At 49.8% G+C, this 18,655-nt stretch overlaps 1 protein-coding gene across 5 annotated transcripts; it reads right to left on the bottom strand.

Annotated features, from left to right (window-relative positions):
• Window positions 1-839: 839 nt before the first annotated feature.
• ZNF384 (zinc finger protein 384) lies at window positions 840-17,779 on the bottom strand. Of its 5 annotated transcripts, none has more exons than XM_075258290.1 (11): window positions 17,572-17,779; window positions 8,483-8,564; window positions 8,054-8,121; window positions 7,598-7,838; window positions 7,202-7,508; window positions 6,516-6,740; window positions 4,613-4,795; window positions 3,687-3,869; window positions 3,359-3,437; window positions 1,703-1,861; window positions 840-1,131 (listed from the first exon to the last, which is right to left on the bottom strand). In XM_075258290.1, the coding sequence occupies exons 3-11, from the start codon at window positions 8,114-8,116 to the stop codon at window positions 898-900; spliced, it is 1,674 nt and encodes a 557-aa protein (XP_075114391.1). In that variant the 5' UTR covers window positions 8,117-8,121; window positions 8,483-8,564; window positions 17,572-17,779; the 3' UTR covers window positions 840-897. The 5 variants fall into 5 exon arrangements, with proteins under 5 accessions (XP_075114391.1, XP_075114392.1, XP_075114394.1 ...); XM_075258291.1 differs by having other exon boundaries at window positions 7,598-7,835; window positions 17,572-17,778; XM_075258293.1 differs by lacking the exon at window positions 3,687-3,869 and having other exon boundaries at window positions 17,572-17,775.
• Between the last annotated feature and the right edge of the window lie 876 nt (window positions 17,780-18,655).

Here is an 18,655-nt window from a genome sequence, read left to right as displayed (position 1 = left end):
CAACAAAACTCAAAGTAGTGAGAAAGGAGAGGACCTGTCTTGAGAATGGGGGCCCCACAAGCAGGCGGCCCCCCATTACCATATAATGTATCAGACTGAATAAAACTAGGCATAAGCTGGAGCAGTAAATAAGCCGTGGATGGATATACACACTTTGTTCTGTATATATTTATACATAATATTGGGCAGGACACAGGCGGACCCTCCTCTCCCCGACACATGAGCACAACTAGCTAATAGATCCTCTAATGCAGAATTGTCAATTCATCCGCCACCTCCTCTCCCGAGACCGCCATGGTCAGTCTTACGCCTATGCATTGTACTTCCAGGGAAGATGTCAGCTGAGGAAGAGCAGGAACAAGATATGGATAAAATAATATATAATACAGGACTCCCCCCGCCCCCCCTCCCCGTTCTATGTATGAGGGTACAAAATAAAGTCCAAAAATCTTAAACCATACTTCCCCCGATCTGTCCCGTGCGGGCAGTATTGCTGGATATAAACTCAGTCCCTTCCAAAACACTAGTGGTGCGTGGCATCCTCCGGACCTGTCTAGTCAGTAACAGGATGCAGTGCACTGTATATAACACTGCGGTTCTCCATGTGCTGTTATGTATACGACGAGCAAGCAGCAAAAGTGTTGATGTCAGGACGTCAGCCTGAATTCGGCCCGTGCCCAGGGCTCCAACAATTTCATAGCTTGTAAACCTCCATTATACTGAGGCTGAATGTGAGTCCGTTCTCATCAAAGTCCGACCCATAATGGGACTTTTCCTGTTGCATTTCCCCCTCCCAGAATGGGCCGGTCCAGACCTTCACCCCCCCCTCCCAACCCACGTGTGGTCCAGGACCTCCCCCTCCCCCTCGTACGGATATTCTGTCCAATTGGTGTATAACTAGGAGCTGGCTAAATGTTCCACTTGGATGGTGCTGGTGGAGACGGTCAAACATAAGTCCTTGTGATGGTCAGTCTTGAAGGGACTCATGTCAAAGGAGCACTGCGGACCGTCAGACGTGGGGGCCTGGGACACGGGTGTGAAATGCGCTTGTGAGGTTAGGACTTGTGTAGGGGGCGGCTGCGGGGTCTCTGGAGCGTTGTGTTTCCTCATGTGTTTCATCAGGTAAGTTTCCTGGAGAAAAAAGGAAGAAAAGCGAGAGAACAAAATGAGTAAGTGCGGAAAAATAACTGGATTGTAACGAGAATGTGTCGCCGGATAGTGAAATATATCACATGATTTTCTAACTTCTTTTTCTACGCTGTTAGCAGCATTTAGTGATTTGCTTTACAGCACAGTCATGGCTATAGGCAACTAGGCCATTTCCTGGTGACACATTCCCTTTAAGGGAATCTGTCACTAATTCAGTAGCTGCCATATCCCACGTGTAGATATCACTATTGCAGACTTGTTAAGGTGCCCCCTGTTCTGTTGGATGCTTCTTGGCACGACCACCCAATGTGTTCAGTGCTGGTGGTCGCACATGCTCAGTAGATCAGATCAGTCTCATATGGCGGTGGTTCCTGGTATTGTGGTATAAATTTGGGACAGCTCCTTTAAAAACTTTGGAGACTATAACAGACAATGCTGAGGACCCTGCAGATGGTTACAGCCCCCCTCCCCACCGCTTTCCATGGTCCAAGATGTGCAATTCTCCAGTATACATAGCTAAGATTAGACGCCACAATCACATATAGGCACGCACCGAAGTATACGCTCGGCTACAGATGGAACAGGTATACACTTTAGCGTGTTTGACGGTGTGAGTAGACAGGTGGACCTCTAGGGAGGACGAGTCCGTGTACGCTCGGTGACAGTTGTGGCACTTGAAGGGTTTGTCTTTGTTGTGCTGCCTCCTGTGAGACTGAAAGACAAACAATACAAAGTTATCAGGGCGACACAAAAACCATCAGATGTACAAAGGATCCCCTATAACTAGGGGGAAGGGGCCACATGTACTAGGGCTAGCCTCCATATCCCCAATGCTAAGACCTTATAGCACCTATATACAGCAGAAAGGCCTTTCATGGGTTTTCCAGTCTTAGTGACCTTCTGTCATTCTTTGCATTGCATCCTTACAGGGAATGGAAACCAGAGGTCATAAATGGAGCCCAGACCCCATTACTGCCAAGTACACGGCTATGGTACTAGGTTTCCTTTGGGATGAATTCACACAGTGGTAACAAGCATTTTTAATGCGGATTCTACTATGCAACAGTCCTAAGGAGCTGAGGACACGGGGTCGCTCACATCCCTCACAGCGGGATCAACCCTTTGCAATGCATTAGGAGAAATTCTCCCTAAAATGTGGCACATGCAGATTACGTGTCGACTCACTGCAGAATAAAAATCTGCAATGTGCGGACTCAACCCTGTCACACTAGGTCTGCAATGTACCCTTATGATCTGAGAAGAGCACCAGATACCACCTGTCACCCATAGGAAACCAAAAATGTGTTCTTTGCCCCCATGCAATGACAGTGATATACACAATATACACGTGTGCCTAGGGGTGACACATGGTTGCTTTAGAGGGATTTTGTGGTACTTCTATATTGATGTCATCAGAGGGCGTCCAACATCTAGGAGCCATGCCGATCAGCTGTTTCACAGCCAGGGCCTCTTCCCTCTGTCACTTCATTGGTCACATGGTACTGCAGCAGAATGGGACTGAGCTGCATTACCAAGAACAGCCACTATGATGTGTCCTGCGCCGAGCTGGCTATTCAGTGAAGAAGGAGCGGCACTCACTGAAACGCTGCAGCATCTTTAACCAGTCAATGTTTGGGGGTCCGGCTGTCATCCCACCCCGATCATATATTGATGACATATGGACAAGAACCTACGGATAGCTCATCCATACCTCAGCCCATGAAAATCCCTTTAAATGCAAGTTTCCTCTGGAAAATCTTTCTGACAGAAACCTCAGACACTGCACACGGCAGCTTGAAAGGAACCAAAAACGTGCAAATTTTGGTGCAGATCTGTTGGAAATTGCTGCACCGTCCACATCAATGTGTGAATGCTGCCTTATATAGAAGTGTATAACCTGTGCACGGTGTCCATATTGGTAAACAGCACCTGCTTGTCTCCTGTAAATCTAGAAGAGGTGGTCAAAGGCCGGACACCACCGAGACACCAACACCAACCATTAAAGGGGTGTTCTGGGACTATGATATCGAGCCTTGCAGCCTCCTTACCACTTACCAATCACAACGTTGTACACTGTATACTGAGTGTGCTTAGTATTGCAACTCAGCCCCATCCATTTGAATGGGACTGAGCTGCAATGTCACTGACATCATGACCCTGGATAAACGAGTCCTGCAATTTCTAAGATTGATAAGGAAAGTCATGTTACCTGCAGATTTGACAGCTGGGTGAAAGCCTTGTCACATCCGGGGTGTACGCATTTATAGGGCCTGTCGCCTGTGTGAATCCTGGGAGCACATGGAAAAGAGAGAATTACATCAACAAACCAGACGTGCATTAGGGGCGGGCACGGGAAAGCAGCGCAAGGAGGGGGAGGGGGGGATGTTAATGGGGGGAGGGGTGAAATGAGCAGACAAGATGTCATCCCTCCCCTGACCCGGTTTCCATTCAGACACGTGTGCATGCGGTTGGTGGGGGGGAAGGAGGGTGCATGCTGGTGTCGGGGCTCCCCCAGCTCTCTCCTCCGGCCCCCTTACCGTGTATGTTGCTGGAGGTGAGAGAGCTGGCGGAAGGCCTTCTGACAGTAGCGGCAGTTGTAGGGCTTGGCCCCCGAGTGGATGCGCACGTGCTGGGCCAGGTAGGAGCTGTTGGCGAAGGTTTTGGAGCAGTGCGGGCACTTGTGAGGCTTGGACACCGCAATGTGCACCTTCGTGTGGATTCTGCCAGAACAATACAATGGTTGGGACAGGGACCATTAAAGAAAAATTTACGGGAACTTGTAAGGTGTTTGCAATCTGCCAATTATCGGCACCATGCCGAGGGGGGAGGGGGGACAAGGCTATGGTGTGTGTATAGAGAACGGGCACTAGCTAAAGCTGCATCTACAAATGAAGTGCGTGTGTGTACGGACACTTAGACTAGAAGCCTCTATGTGGCTGACTCTACAAGGACGCGCCAAGATCTCACAATGTCTGCTGAAATGTTCTACAACTTTCTGTTTATTCCTATTCACTTACTGCAAGCAGAGATCTTTACTATGGTGAGGAAGTGAAGTCCACAATATTCCACTTCAGTGATTCAGGGGAGCCGCAGCTTGGACTCAGTTTCCTAAAGCTGAGCTGCAATACCAAGTACAGCCAAAACTGAACAGATGGCGCTGCGCCTGTGTAAACAATGAAGCTGCCCCTTTTATTCTGTTGACGTTGCTCCCGTGGGTCAGACCCCTCCAAACCAACTTCTAACTAAGAACGGGTCCTCATATGTGGAGTGGGACAATTTGGTTGTGCAGATGTAAAACATGAAGGTGACAATTTCGGGCTCTGTGCTTTCACCTACCCCAAGCTGTGGGTCCCGGGGACAGGCTGTGTGCATGTATAGATGTACATGGTGTGTACACTGTTAGGTGGGTGGGGTAACATGCTGGTGTCGGGGCTCCCCCAGCTCTCTCCTCCTGCCCCCTTACCGTGTATGCTGCTGGAGGTGAGAGAGCTGGCGGAAGGCCTTCAGACAGTAGCGGCAGCTGTAAGGCTTGGCCCCCGAGTGGATGCGCACATGCTGAGTCAAGTAGGAGCGGTTGGCGAAGGATTTGGAGCAGTACGGGCACTTGTGGGGCTTGGAGACCGCACTATGCACCTTCGTGTGGATCCTGCCAGAACAACACAAAGGTTGGGTCTGGAAGCATTGTGAAAATGGAGGTGGTGAGGCAGGTGTTGTACACAGTGTATGGGGTGTCATCATGCTGCTACAAGGTGTCTATCTGATCCCTAATAATGTAACCATGTGTTGTCACTGCCCCCAGGGCTATCAGGTGTGTCACAGGTCATCCTTTCTATGTATCTGTGAATGGTGTGTTACTCTGGCCCTGCAACTTGTGGAACTACAACTCCCAGACTGCTCTGCACCTTATAGGAAGGGACGCAGCCGTCTTCACCCTGCCGCTGCTTGTGGCCCTGAATCCATTGATCAGAGTTCTCAACACTTTCCTATCTAATGTTGGAAATCAACCACAAGTCCAATATGGCGTGCATCCTATTAGGCTAAGATGGTGACATCACAGTATCATCCTATGACTCCTTCTACAATGACCTGAAGGTGCTGCAATTGCAAACAAAATGAAGACTGCTATCATTTTAGTCGCACCATCCCCTAGGCAGGGTCTCTCACTGGTGTATGGCGCTGCATCTGTGTTATGGGAATGACACGGCTGCTCCCAGACCTTACAGGTTCCCTACAGGAATCCCCCCCAAAAAAACATTGCATTAAGAATTTACACAACATGGAGCGTCACTCTAAACTTCTGCATGTACCTTAGCTGTAAAAGTGAGCAATAACCTAGCCTGTATATGCTGAAGTGTGGGGGCTGCGTGAGGGAGGGGGAGAGGACCTGTGCGCCTGTCGTGTGCTGCACCTGCGCTGGTGGACGAAACAAGGAGACATGGTACCTGTAGGCAGCAGATATGGAAGAAACATGGACAGAGGGAGAAAAGGTTTTTACAGGATTTTAGAGATGGAATTGTTTGGTGTATGAAATGACAGGAAGAATGATGGCGGCACATAAAAGCGCAACAAGATGGGAAAGTGAGGAGCAATGACAGGGAGAAGACTGCATGATGTATGGGCTAGTATTGGAGAGATGATGGGTAGAGAAGGGCATAAGCAAAGAAATAAAGATGGCAACAGATATGGGACGTGAGGTATAAGGGGTATGGCAGCAAGCAGACGGCTGGGGACCGGGTGCAACGAGGGGAAAACACATAGCAGATGGAAACAAGACGATACGGACAGGGAGGTGGATGAAGAGGAGAGAGGGGCGACTTTAGATGGACGTAAGGACAAAGCAGATGTAGGACTAAAAAGAGGGGCCAATGTGGAAGACAAAGGAGACACAGGGTACACAAACATGTACAACCACATATATGAAGCAATGTACACACAGGTGTAGAGGATGGCGACACATGACAGTCTCGGTGCCGTGTACAAGGACACATGACACGGTGTATAAGAGACACGTGACACGATGTCCGAATGGAAACGTTCCCTGCTAGCAATGGCAAGTAAGTGTAGCACAGACCAAGTGGAGATCCTAGAATTACATCCCATTCACGTCCTATCTACCTGCCGCTAACACTACAACCCTCAGCAGGCGTCTAATGTCCGTGTGAAGAGAGAGCACGATATAAGAGTATGGCTGTCATGTCCTTCTGTGGTCTGTGTGCTGAGGAATCTGTATGTGAAATGATGATGCCGGCCCCCCACCTCATAGACATAGAGCACACTGTGCACCCCCTCTTACAGTCCCCAAACCTGTAGACTACACTCTCTTTTTAGCTATCCTGACCATCCTCCAGTGTGTCCCTGCTCCTTACCGTGTGTGCTGCTGGAGGTGAGACAGCTGGCGGAAGGCTTTCTGACAGTAACTGCAGGTATAGGGCTTGGCCCCCGAATGGATCCGCACGTGCTGAGCCAAGTAGGAACTGTTGGCAAAGGTTTTCGAGCAATGAGGGCACTTGTGGGGCTTGGCCTCTGTATGAGACTTGGAGTGAATCTGCATCTCGGACTTGGAGAAGAAGGTGATGGAGCACATCCGGCATCTGAAACAGAGAATGGAGACCATATTATATGAGGAGGGGGGTATTGAAGACTGAGATAAGAGAGGTGCAGATTATTGGAAGGAGAAAGAACCTGCTGAATCAAAGTACAACTTATCCACAGAAAAGGGTAATGAATATCTGTGCCCAGACCCCACTGATCTACCATTTATGTCCTATCATATGAACATGGGTCCCTTGTCTGAATTAAGTGATGGCTAGGTGTTGTAATAAGCTTTCCCTATCATGTATAAGGGGTTAAACAAGTAGCCCACTGGTGGCAGAGCCCGACAGCAAGCTGGCCCACAGGGGAACAGGAGCTAAAATTCAGACAATTGTTATGGCCAAGGTACGGTATGCTGCGGCCATGTCCATAATTACTTGGCGACTCCTTTTATGACGTTCCTATGCGCTGGTAAAGCCGTCCGATCATACACTACATCATGACCCCATGTGATCATTACCGGTATGTCTTCCCATCTTTATGATGCTCCTCCTCATCCTCATTCGATAAGTCGTAGGGGTCGTGCAGCTCTGGTAGTGTAGGTTCTGGGATTCTCTTCTTCTTCCTTCCACGGCCTGATTTCTGGACACCTACAGTTCCCACCTCGGGGAGCTTCGCCTTGGTCAGCTCTGACACAACTTGCAATGTCTGGGAGCCCGGCAAGGTGGACACAATCATGGTGGAAGGGGCAGAAATGGGAAAAGTCTGACCAGAAGAAGAAGGTGTAGTCACGAGAGATCCAGACGGAGACGTGATGACCAAGCCGGCTGCAGGGGAAAAGGAGACAGATGAGATGATGGACACTGAGGGGTCGGTGCCGTGACCTGTTACATGACCCTAATTGTAAGACACTCACTCGCCGTCATGAGCCCCGTTGTAGGCACAGGCAGGACGGTGATGTTCTGTGTGACCGATGCCTGACTGTGAGGAATCCCATGAATCTCCACCTTGTTCTCTCCATCGACGCTGATGCCGGCAGGTAGGGACACGGACGTGGGCACCGTCAGCAGGGTGGGGTAGTGCGAGCCCAGGTTGCAGCCTTTCTCCTGGATCAGCTGCTCTTTCACTTTGTTTAGGAACATGGAGTTGTCGATCTGCTAAAATGAAAAAAGTTGTGATACGTGATCGCAAATCTGCAAAGTCAAAGTGATCCCCCAAGAGGACACTACCAATGTTACCATCCCCCGCATTCACCAACCAGATATAATGGAAGGGGTTTCCCAGGACTTAATACCAAACTATTTTATTGCTTCTGAATATGAGATTAGTGAGATCCTATAGTCGCACCGCCATAACCTATACGGTCACTTACCTGTCCAGAGACCGTGGGGACAGCAGGCCAGAAATAGGAGGAGTTAAAATGAGACTCCTCCATGGCTCCTGTGAAGAGACAGCAGAGTTTAGGAGACAGAATTCATTTAAAGGGGTTTTCTGGGGCATGTGCTTAGGATAGGGCATGAATTGAAGATCAGCGGGGTCAGGCACCTTCTGTTTGTGACATTACATTCATCGGTCACATGGCCGATGTAAATAGGCCTGACCTGCAATACCAAACACAGCCACTATACCATGTACGGCGCTGTGCTGAAGAGGACATGAACAACAGCTGATTGGTTAGGGTCCTGGGTGTTGAACCCCCCCACCATCTTCAATTGATAACCTATGCTTAGGATGTCTTTGGTTGCACATGAATCCAGGACCCCGGCGAGGCTATGATAATATAACAATGGCCGCTGCTCACCGCTGCACACTCCTCTGTGTTATGTCTCTGCAGAGCAGATAAGGGGGAAACGTTCGGATCAGTTCATGAAGAAGGTCTGAACCTGCGAAAGAGAAAACACTGAATTAGTCAACGGACGGATCTGTACTGTCAGCATATAAGGCCAGGTTCACAAGCTGCAGATTTGTAGGACTGATACTTGTGACTGAGCTTTCTGCAACCAGGGCAGTTTTTGTGCAAACCCCATGAAAGTGAATGAGATATGAATGTACCAAATCTGCCAAATGTGAATGCGCCCTAAAGAGGTAAAGCAAATAGAGAGCGGACAATGATTAGAGCCGGACCATAAACCTGCGGAGAAAAGCAACAATGTAAAAGGAGTCCGAGAGTGCTGCTCCAATTTTGGGAAGTGCTGAGACTCTCCTTAATGCCCTGTACTGCCCCCTAGGTCAAGAGGATGGCCAACTGCGCACACGCCAGGCTTGGGACATCCCCCTGTGCACACGCCAGGCTCGGGACATCACACTGTGCACACGCCAGGCTCGGGACATCACACTGTGCACACGCCAGGCTCGGGACATCACACTGTGCACACGCCAGGCTCGGGACATCACACTGTGCACACGCCAGGCTCGGGACATCACACTGTGCACACGCCAGGCTCAGGACATCACACTGTGCACACGCCAGGCTCGGGACATCACACTGTGCACACGCCAGGCTCGGGACATCACACTGTGCACACGCCAGGCTCAGGACATCACACTGTGCACACGCCAGGCTCGGGACATCCCACTGTGCACACGCCAGGCTCGGGACATCCCACTGTGCACACGCCAGGCTCGGGACATCCCACTGTGCACACGCCAGGCTCGGGACATCACACTGTGCACACGCCAGGCTCGGGACATCCCACTGTGCACACGCCAGGCTCGGGACATCACACTGTGCACACGCCAGGCTCGGGACATCACACTGTGCACACGCCAGGCTCGGGACATCACACTGTGCACACGCCAGGCTCGGGACATCACACTGTGCACACGCCAGGCTCAGGACATCACACTGTGCACACGCCAGGCTCGGGACATCCCACTGTGCACACGCCAGGCTCGGGACATCCCACTGTGCACACGCCAGGCTCGGGACATCCCACTGTGCACACGCCAGGCTCGGGACATCACACTGTGCACACGCCAGGCTCGGGACATCCCACTGTGCACACGCCAGGCTTGGGACGGACCACTGTGCTCTCGTGAGGCTCAGGGCAGCCAACTGTGCACTTGCCATGTTCAGGACGGCCCACTGAGCACTCAGCAGGTTCGGGACATCACTCTGTGCACTTGCCAGGCTCAGGACATCACACTGTGAACACGCCAGGCTTATGACACCACACTGTGCACTTGCCAGGCTCGGGACGGCCAGCTACCCACTTGTATATCCCGTCAAAGCTCATTTTTTCTGTCGGGGGCGCAATGTATTACAGTAAAACGGTTTTATGTACTGGTATTAGCAGGGACAAAACCACCGGTCGTTGTAATACCTCACCAATCTATGTACATGAGCGAGAGGTGTCGCAGAGCCCTGATCACATTATACAGTCTGACAGAATTAACTTTTTAACTCGGTAATAAACAATAAGGAAGATGCTGCGTGACGCCCGCCCTCGCCTCCGCACACAGCGTTTAATCTTATTTACTCTACCGGATAGAAATCTTCAGGTTGCGCGCGGGAGAAGTGAGGTACAAGTCTTCATTTATTATTAAATGTCAGCCGCCGCTCCAGCCGTCCCTTTAATCACCCGCCTGACATTATCCCTCACACCGGCAGCGTCTATATCTGCGCCATCCATTATTTACTCCGCCGTATAACGCTGGATGTTATATCGCCTCACATAATGGTTTCGCTCCCTCGGTTCTTGTCATTCTCCAGATGAATATTTAAAGACGCCGGTTTTATAGGGATGCCTTTAATGGACACTGGGTTGAGGAGACTATAGGGGTGAGGGTAATGTCATGTTCTATATACAGCGGACTAAAGGGGCTTACGGGATCGGAAAAACATAACATGTGCATGCCATAGATATTTAAAGGGGTTTTCCAGGACTTCCATATTGATGAAGTCATCAGTATGTGATCGGTGAGGGTCTGACACCTGGTACCCCTACAGATCAGCTGCAGAGAACGGGTGAGCTCTGAGGCCTTGTCACTGTATATCAAGTATAGCGCCATACATTGTATAGTGGCTGTGCATGGTATTGCAGCTCAGCCCCATTCACTTGAATGGACCTGAGCTTCTGCTGTACCATGTGAGGTCACTTTTTGGCAGGGGTCCACACCCATCAGATACTGATGACCTTTCCTGAGTCCTGGAAAGCACCTTAAAGAGGATGGTTTGGTGTCACTTCACATCTTTATCCCATAGACATAGACTCTTAAACTTCATAATGGGGTTTAGATAACCCCCCCATGGTCAGTCATGTGACCTAACAGCGGCACTCCCATAATGCCCTGCGAGTACAAACCCATCGGAAATCTGACTTTTCACTTTAGCTGTGAACAGAGAAGAAACATCAGGTCAGAACAGACAACCAAGGCAAGGCAAGACGTTACGAAGTCACTTCTCACTTTATATTGACTTTATCTGAGAAATTTCGGAAATTACTGCTCAAAGTAAAGTTTCCCTCTAAATGCGTCCGCACATAAACGCCTCTATAGAATAATCCGACATAAATCGATCGCTGAAGTTTCGGCCCCAGCAGGAAGAGTTTATCCAGTCTTAGGCCTGAGTCCGAGCAGATGCCAAGAAAAAGAGAAGGATGGGATGAGACGCACCGGGCGGGCGCAGGAGGCCCCGCTCACAGCGCTCCGGACCATTCCACACTGATATTTTCCCAGGTTAGATTAAAAAAAAAAAAACCACCCCAGCAGTGGGAGTAACAGGAGCAGTCTGTCTGGAGGAAAGTCATCGCTGTAATTTATTCCATATGACACAGGGAAAACCAAAACAAGGGCGATCTGTTCCCTCTGCTGTCGGCCATTTTACATGAGACCAGACACGTTACGAGGCCATAATACAAAAGTGATGAGGGACGACCTTTACAGATCAGCCATACATAGACACCCCCCCATTGTTAGACCGACGCCACTCTGGGGGGCCTGGAGAGATCGTCAGCCAAAAATAGGGCCAATGGGGTGTCCAGAATAGGGTGGCCTGACCGTCTAATGTGTATGGGGGGGGTCACCTGACTGGTCAGAAGAGATGAGGATCCCAAAACTGGATGAGAACATAGCCAATGCTTGTGTTCTGGGCGGGATAGGCATCAACCAAGATGGCAGCATTCTCTCCCCCTTTAGGACATAGGCATGCACCTATATGGGAGGAGTAGGAGATATAGCACAGCTGCTGTGAACCAATGGTAAGGCGGGGGGGAGGGGGGGTGTCTCAGACTACTGGAGATTCCCGGACCGTAGTCACAGACCACAGCTCTGTCCGAACTGGATAGTCACTTTAAAGGGGTTTTCTAGGACTTAGTAATTGACTTACCTTTAAGACAGATCATTGATTAAAGACGGGCAGCGGTCCGGCACTCAGGTCCGGGGCGGCTTAGCTGTCTGAGGAGGCTGCAACGTTCACATGAGCACTGCAGCCACTTATGTACAGTGCCATACAATGGCTGTACTTGGAATTGCAACTCAGCCCCATTCACCTGAAGGGGACTGAGCTGTGATTAGACTATGGGACCGATGAACGTAACATCACACGGCCTGGGAAGCTGAACAGCAAACAAGTGTCAGACCCCTGAGGATCTTTCCTTTCTACATCTGCCATTACACTCCTAGGCTGCAGGTTACGTAGGACGCCGGGTATTCGGGCCCCGCACTTTCTGTTTGCCGATTCACCATCTAATTTTCCTACCGACACAACAAAGCTGAAGATGAACAGAGAAGACCTATACGAGCCGCGTGCCGACGGCGGAGGAAGCCATGACCTCTCCAAAAACAGCGAAAAAGCTGCAAGAAAAAGTGACAGAATAAACTAAATGGCAAACGTTTCATCCTGCTCTGCAAAGTGCGGACCGATCAGAAAAACACAAAGAGTTCCGACAATATTACTAAAGACTAAGGCAACAGCTGACCAGTCCTGGTATAGCCGCAGGGGGCTCTGTGACAAGTACCACAAATCCCAGCAAGTCATGAGGTGCACACCGGTCCAAAACCAAGTACAGTGATTATTCTCCTCCATAAGAACTCCATAGTTTACAGTGGGTTCTCCTGGGCCTATATACATAATATTTCAGTACTCACCTCCCCCGGGTCTCCGTTTCCAGCAGCGGAAACTCTTTGTGACGTCCCGTGTGTGCGAGGGGAATTGCTGCAACCAATCATGGGCCTGGACAATGACGACTGCACAAGTGGCATGTGGCTGCTGTGACGGTCACCAGGCCCGTATACAGACGATGGGACCTGTCGATGGTGGAGACGGACGCCCAGAGAGGGGCGAGTACTGTCTGTTAGGTTTAGTGGCCCACTAGTATCAGTAACATGTCTCCGGACACCCCTTTAAATGGACGATTATTTTAGGACTCTCGCCTTTTCACATACAATGCCCCCTATTTATACACTGGCTTCAGTTATTCACGTATCGGCAATCTTGATTGGACAGTCAGTGACACATCATATAGCCAATAGGACGACACAGAGGCAAATTAACTAAAACGACGGGAGTCATTATTAGCAATTCACACCCATTTCTCGGCCGGTTATGTTCAGATTATTTGTCCATCCTTAGGTTGTCCAGAATGGTATTACAGTATTAGGATTTATTTGGGTCAGGGCTCGTTCACATCTGCGTTGCCCTCTCTGTTGTGCATGTTTCCGTTTCCTGCATAAAACAGAGCAGGAGACGGAAACCTGCAGGACTCTTTCATGCTCATTCATTTGAATGGGTGAGAAAGATGTTCGGCCGTGAGCGGCGGTGAGCGTTTTGCGCTGTCCGCCGCGAAACCGGGTTTTTTTTTTAATCCGGACACAGCGTCGGACATGCAGTACTCTGTGTCCGGATTAAAAAATCCAGTTTCGCGGCGGAGAGCATAAAACGCTCACCGCCGCTCACGGCCGGACCCGGTCTGTGCTTTCCGTCTTCTGGCATGCAGAAGACGGAAACCATAGAACGGAGACCGTGAACGCAGGTGTGAACCTAGCGTCACCAGTTTTATCTTCTCCTCTCCGAGTGACATAATACTCAATATATAAGACGTAGCGGTAGCGCTGCCTTCCTTCAACCCGGCGATCACGTGATCCTTTATCCACATGGGGTCTGACTGCTGGGACAGCGACCGATCACGAGACCCCATGGGCGCCTCCGCTTTATCATCTCTGTGGCCTTTGGTAGCCAAGTCCTTCACTTCGCTTCTCCTTAGCAGCCCAACATAGTAAAGCAACAGTCTTACATGACCAGTCAATCCCATTGATATGGGACACACAGGACCCTTTCATCATTGTCAGTTGGGGTCCCGGCGGTCATGCCCTGACCAATGAGCCAGTTATAAGGGATAATGGTTAGAGATGAGCGAACACTGTTCGGATAAGCCGATCCGAACAGCACGCTCCCATAGAAATGAATGGAAGTACCTGTGATGCTGACTTTGCCGGTGGCCGGCCGGCGTCACAGGTCCTTCCATTAATTTCTATGGGAGCGTGCTGTTTGGATCGGCTGATCCGAACAGTGTTCGCTCATCTCTAATAATGGTGACAGGTCCACATTCCTATAGTCAATCATACGGCGACTGCGGTCAGGAGGCAAGCGCCCTTGTGTGACCGGCCTATGGGGCTGTGGGCACTGCTGGGGATTACAGTCCTGGCAGCCCCATAGACATGAATGAGGTGACGGTCACACAAGTGCCCTGCGCTCCATTCACAAGGAGGATTTAGTAGCAAAATGCATGCTCTGCTAAACAGGGGTTATGAAGACTGGAATTAACCGTGCCAGTCTTCATAAATCTGCCCCAAAGACACTAGCCTGTCCTTATAGTCTATACACAGAGCTATGCCACGTACGTTCTTCTGATCTGTAGTCAAAGGACAAGAAGGAAGCTATAAAGGTCCATGTAATGATGGACAACAACCAATCCCGAGGGACTCCAATGACCATAACCATTGGTCAGCAGATGAACGAGTTGGGCCGGCAGGACTTTACCATCTGGGTTTTCTGACGTACTCCATCTTGTTATCCTAAACGTATACAGGATAAAACTAGACCAAAGAGGCAAAAACTGCCCCAAATATCTGGGTGTGGAGACATTTAGTGCACCTTGCGATACGCTTTTCTCCAACGCCACCACTTGGCTGACTTACATGATAGGAACATTTTACGCCAAAACAAGAAATCTCACAACAGCATTTACACCCAACCCCTCCCCTTCAAAACTATATAAGAAGATGAAAAAAAGTATCTAGGACGCACAATTCATTTGACACAAAGTATGCAGACCACCAGCTTGGTGCAATTCAGGTTCAGGTTTGCAGCAGGCTGCTCCTCGGTCACTGAATTGGACTAGTCTATAACCTAATACTGCTGCGGCAAGTCTGTCAAGGGTCACAGGACTCTCCAACTAACCACATAGTCATCACTGGGGTCCAGGCCATTAGGAGCCCCAGCAATTGTGAGGGTCCTGAGTGCACGGAGCAGGCGTGACCCCTGTGCTGCTCACTTGCAGGGACTGATATTGCATTGGAGCTGAACAAGCACACAATAGAATCCAGGAACAGCCCCTTCCCGTGAACCAAAAATGACCAAAATGATATTTACTTATAAACATAAAAATGCTTCTTTGAAGTACAAAGTTCTGCAACTTTCTAATGTGATGTATTAGCTATAAAGGTAATCTTAGACCCCCCCGCCACAAGATGCACCAAATTCATCACCTTAAAGACGCTGCATAATAGACTTGGTGCATGTAGCTAGAGGTTACACTTTCTCCTCTTTATAATCCATCTCTTTCTTGTCTTACTTTAGACTGTCATTTTGCACCAACAAAACAAGTAATAAATATGGTGCATTTTGCAATCGACCCCCCCCCCCCAATATAAGTGCAAGCATTTGGTCTTTTTGGCGCAAACCAATATAATTTTTGCGCCAAGAAGAAGGTGGACATCAAGAACCTTAGTAAATAGGAGACGATGTCAGCGAAGAACAAGGCTGTAACGTGCACAGATCTGGCAGACCTCACAGGTCATCATGTGCACCAACCTCACTCGTGCCCTTGTAACTTCCTACAATGTATCAGTGCTGCAGGCGATGGATGAGAAAGTCTACTGAGCCTAATACAATGCAACAAACCCTCTATTGTGAGGAATAAGAAATCTACAGCACCCAATTTTATTACCACAGGGGAACCCCTGCAAAATTGTTTCTACGCTTACCCACTCCTATTGCCATTTCGGGCACTGACATGGTTAACCCTTAAATACTATCATTGTGTCTATCACACACCACTATCATACACATATCATTAGGATAGACACCATGATAGTACTTAAGGGTTAAAGCAGCCGAACTCCATTTTCCTTCTCTACAGCAAGTGACAGGTTTTGCAAAGTTCTGGAGGGAGGGAGAGAAATTTAAGACTGTCTTCTGCTTCAAAATCCTCTCCAAAACCCGACCCGAATCTGCCTCCTGTTGTGATCAATGGGAGGCAGAGACAGGATTATTTTTTTATGTACTGAAAAAAATCTTCCTACGTTTCGATTTCCAAGGCCTCGCATCTGATTAGTCCCACTGTGTACGAGGCTACTCACTGCGCAAAAAAATCTGCTGCAGGTTCCACGGCGCCAGATTTTGGAGAATATTTTGAGTGCAGCAGCACCTCAAATTTTTCTCTAAATTCTGTTATGTGAACATAACCACGATACATGCAGGTCGCTGACAGCAAGCAGAGGTCGTGAAAATGGCGAAGAACCAAAACCAGGACTGTGGAGTCAGAGTTGGGATCAATGACTCAGGAAAGAAAACAACTTACCAACTCTGACTTCAGAATAAAGTGATTGATAATATATGATATTACAGATGAGCGAGTCGCAGTTTCGAATAGCACGCACCCATAGCAATGAATGGAGCCGGCCGGGACGCAGATGGGGCCGTCGTCCTGTTGCTTAACCCCCTGCATGCCAGCCGACTCCATTCATTGCTATCGGTGCGCGCTATTCGAAACGACGACTCGCTCATCTCTAGATATTACATGATTATTGATATTGTACGTTCCCACATCGCTGGCTTTTCCTGATCTTTGCCGCTTTTGGCTGACCATGGCTGTAAGATATTCAGTAAGAGTAAAACAGATGAGCCAAAGGTTTGGCTACGGACTCCACCGCCCTGACCAAAACATTAAAGTATTTTAGAAAGTTACTAAGCTTTCCAGTTGACTTGCTAATAACACAGTATAGGGGGTAGGGATCCGATTTGGGGGGATGTGACTACGGGAATAGGGATCCCCAGATCCCGCCATTAGACTGAAGTTGTGGTTGATCATAAGCGCTCCTCCAGTGATCTCTATGGGGCTGCCAAAATGAAGCCAAGTAACTGGGCTAAGGCATTTGCAGCCAGCACAAGGGGGGGGGGGGGGGGTAGGACCACCATGTGCATGAGCAGCAGTCAGACCCCCACCCCCGTGACATAAGGATTAGGGGTGAGCATATAGAAGAGAGCAGGACAATACAGATGGGTATATAATGGTCGCTCCCATAGGGGCCTTGTTTACAACCAAATAGATCAGCGCTGACTGTTACCTGTTACAGAGGGGCCACAAGTACCAGACACACAGGGCACAGAAGTGTGAGGAGCTGAGACTTGTAGTCCACCTGTCTGCACTAGCCAGGAGCCCCTGGAAGCCATGTGGGGGCGCTAGAAGAGGCCCATGGGTATGAGGCAGGCAGAGACCTGGGCACAGGGCAGAGAAGCAACCAGGAGGGACAGAGCTATTCACAACACAGGCAGGATAAGCCACAGCAGCACAGAGGGGGCACCACGGGGCGCAGGGGAGCTCAGGACCCCCTCTAGAGCCGGACTGAGAGGACACAGAGACCGACATGACGTCACATCACCATAATTACCTCACACGTTATCACCTCGCTCCCTCTCAGCCTCCGGGTCCCCCAGCTCCTGGCGCCGCTTCCGCTTCCGGTCCCCTCAGGGGAGGGGGGGGGGGGCTCGTTCACGAATTGCGAGTTCCCGAAGCTTCCTGGCGCTCAGGCGTCTGCGGCGGCCATCTTGTGTGTGGGCATTTGTCTGACTCCACAACCGTCCACACGACGAGAAAACTCTCTGACAACTCGGGGAAACTGACTAAGAAACCGCAGGTTGTGGTTCTGCGATCCTTTACCGCAGCGCAAAGGAGAACTGCACGCGAAAGAAAAGTATGGCGGCCCTCATCCAAGATGGCCGGCGCTAGAGCCAGACGGTGACGTCATCTACGCGACGTCTGCTGTCTGAGAATTCCGCGAGTTGTAGCCCCGCCCACTGCCTGTTGGACCTGGGCGTTTTTTTTTCTTGTAGCTGCCATTTTTTTTTTTTGCAATAAATTATCTTTATTGACAAATTGTTTATTTTACAGTTCTGCAGTGTGTGGGGGGATGAGGGAGGACAGAGGGACAAAATCCTGAAAAATGTCACAGGAAGGTCAATGGCCAGCTCTCCTCCCCGTCATATAGATAAGACATTGACTGCCTGGCGACAACGGCGCCCCTCAGGGGTGGGGTATATTATAGGGCAACTGAACAGTCACTTCTTATAGTTGAGGTATTGGAAGCGGGAAGCATGAGCAAGCGAAAGGGGGCGGGCATATGGCTGAAAATGAAGGGGAATTTGACGCCGACATCCTCATGTCCCGCCCCCGAGGATTCCGGACTCCGCGGTAACATCTAGCAGGGAGCTTTGATCTCTGCCCCCCCTATTTAAAATAATGGGGAACAGAATCAAAGCAAAATCACCCGTTTTTGGGGATAGAATAAGCTTCAAAATCGGCGCCACCTGAACATACCCGCTCTAGTCACAATCTTAAAGGGGTTGTCCAGAAATAGGCCCAACCCCTGAGGAGATCGGGGAGGTGTAAAATAAATGATAAAAACAAAACAAAACTCATGTGTCACCGGTCCCTTACCAGCGGCCACTGGGGAACCAAACAGACCCTGATAGTGG

Source organism: Leptodactylus fuscus, chromosome 10 (assembly GCF_031893055.1).
Source record: "Leptodactylus fuscus isolate aLepFus1 chromosome 10, aLepFus1.hap2, whole genome shotgun sequence".
NCBI classification, from domain to species: Eukaryota; Metazoa; Chordata; class Amphibia; order Anura; family Leptodactylidae; genus Leptodactylus; species Leptodactylus fuscus.
Note: the sequence above shows the minus strand (reverse complement) of the source record. Positions and strands in the feature narration are given on the sequence as shown.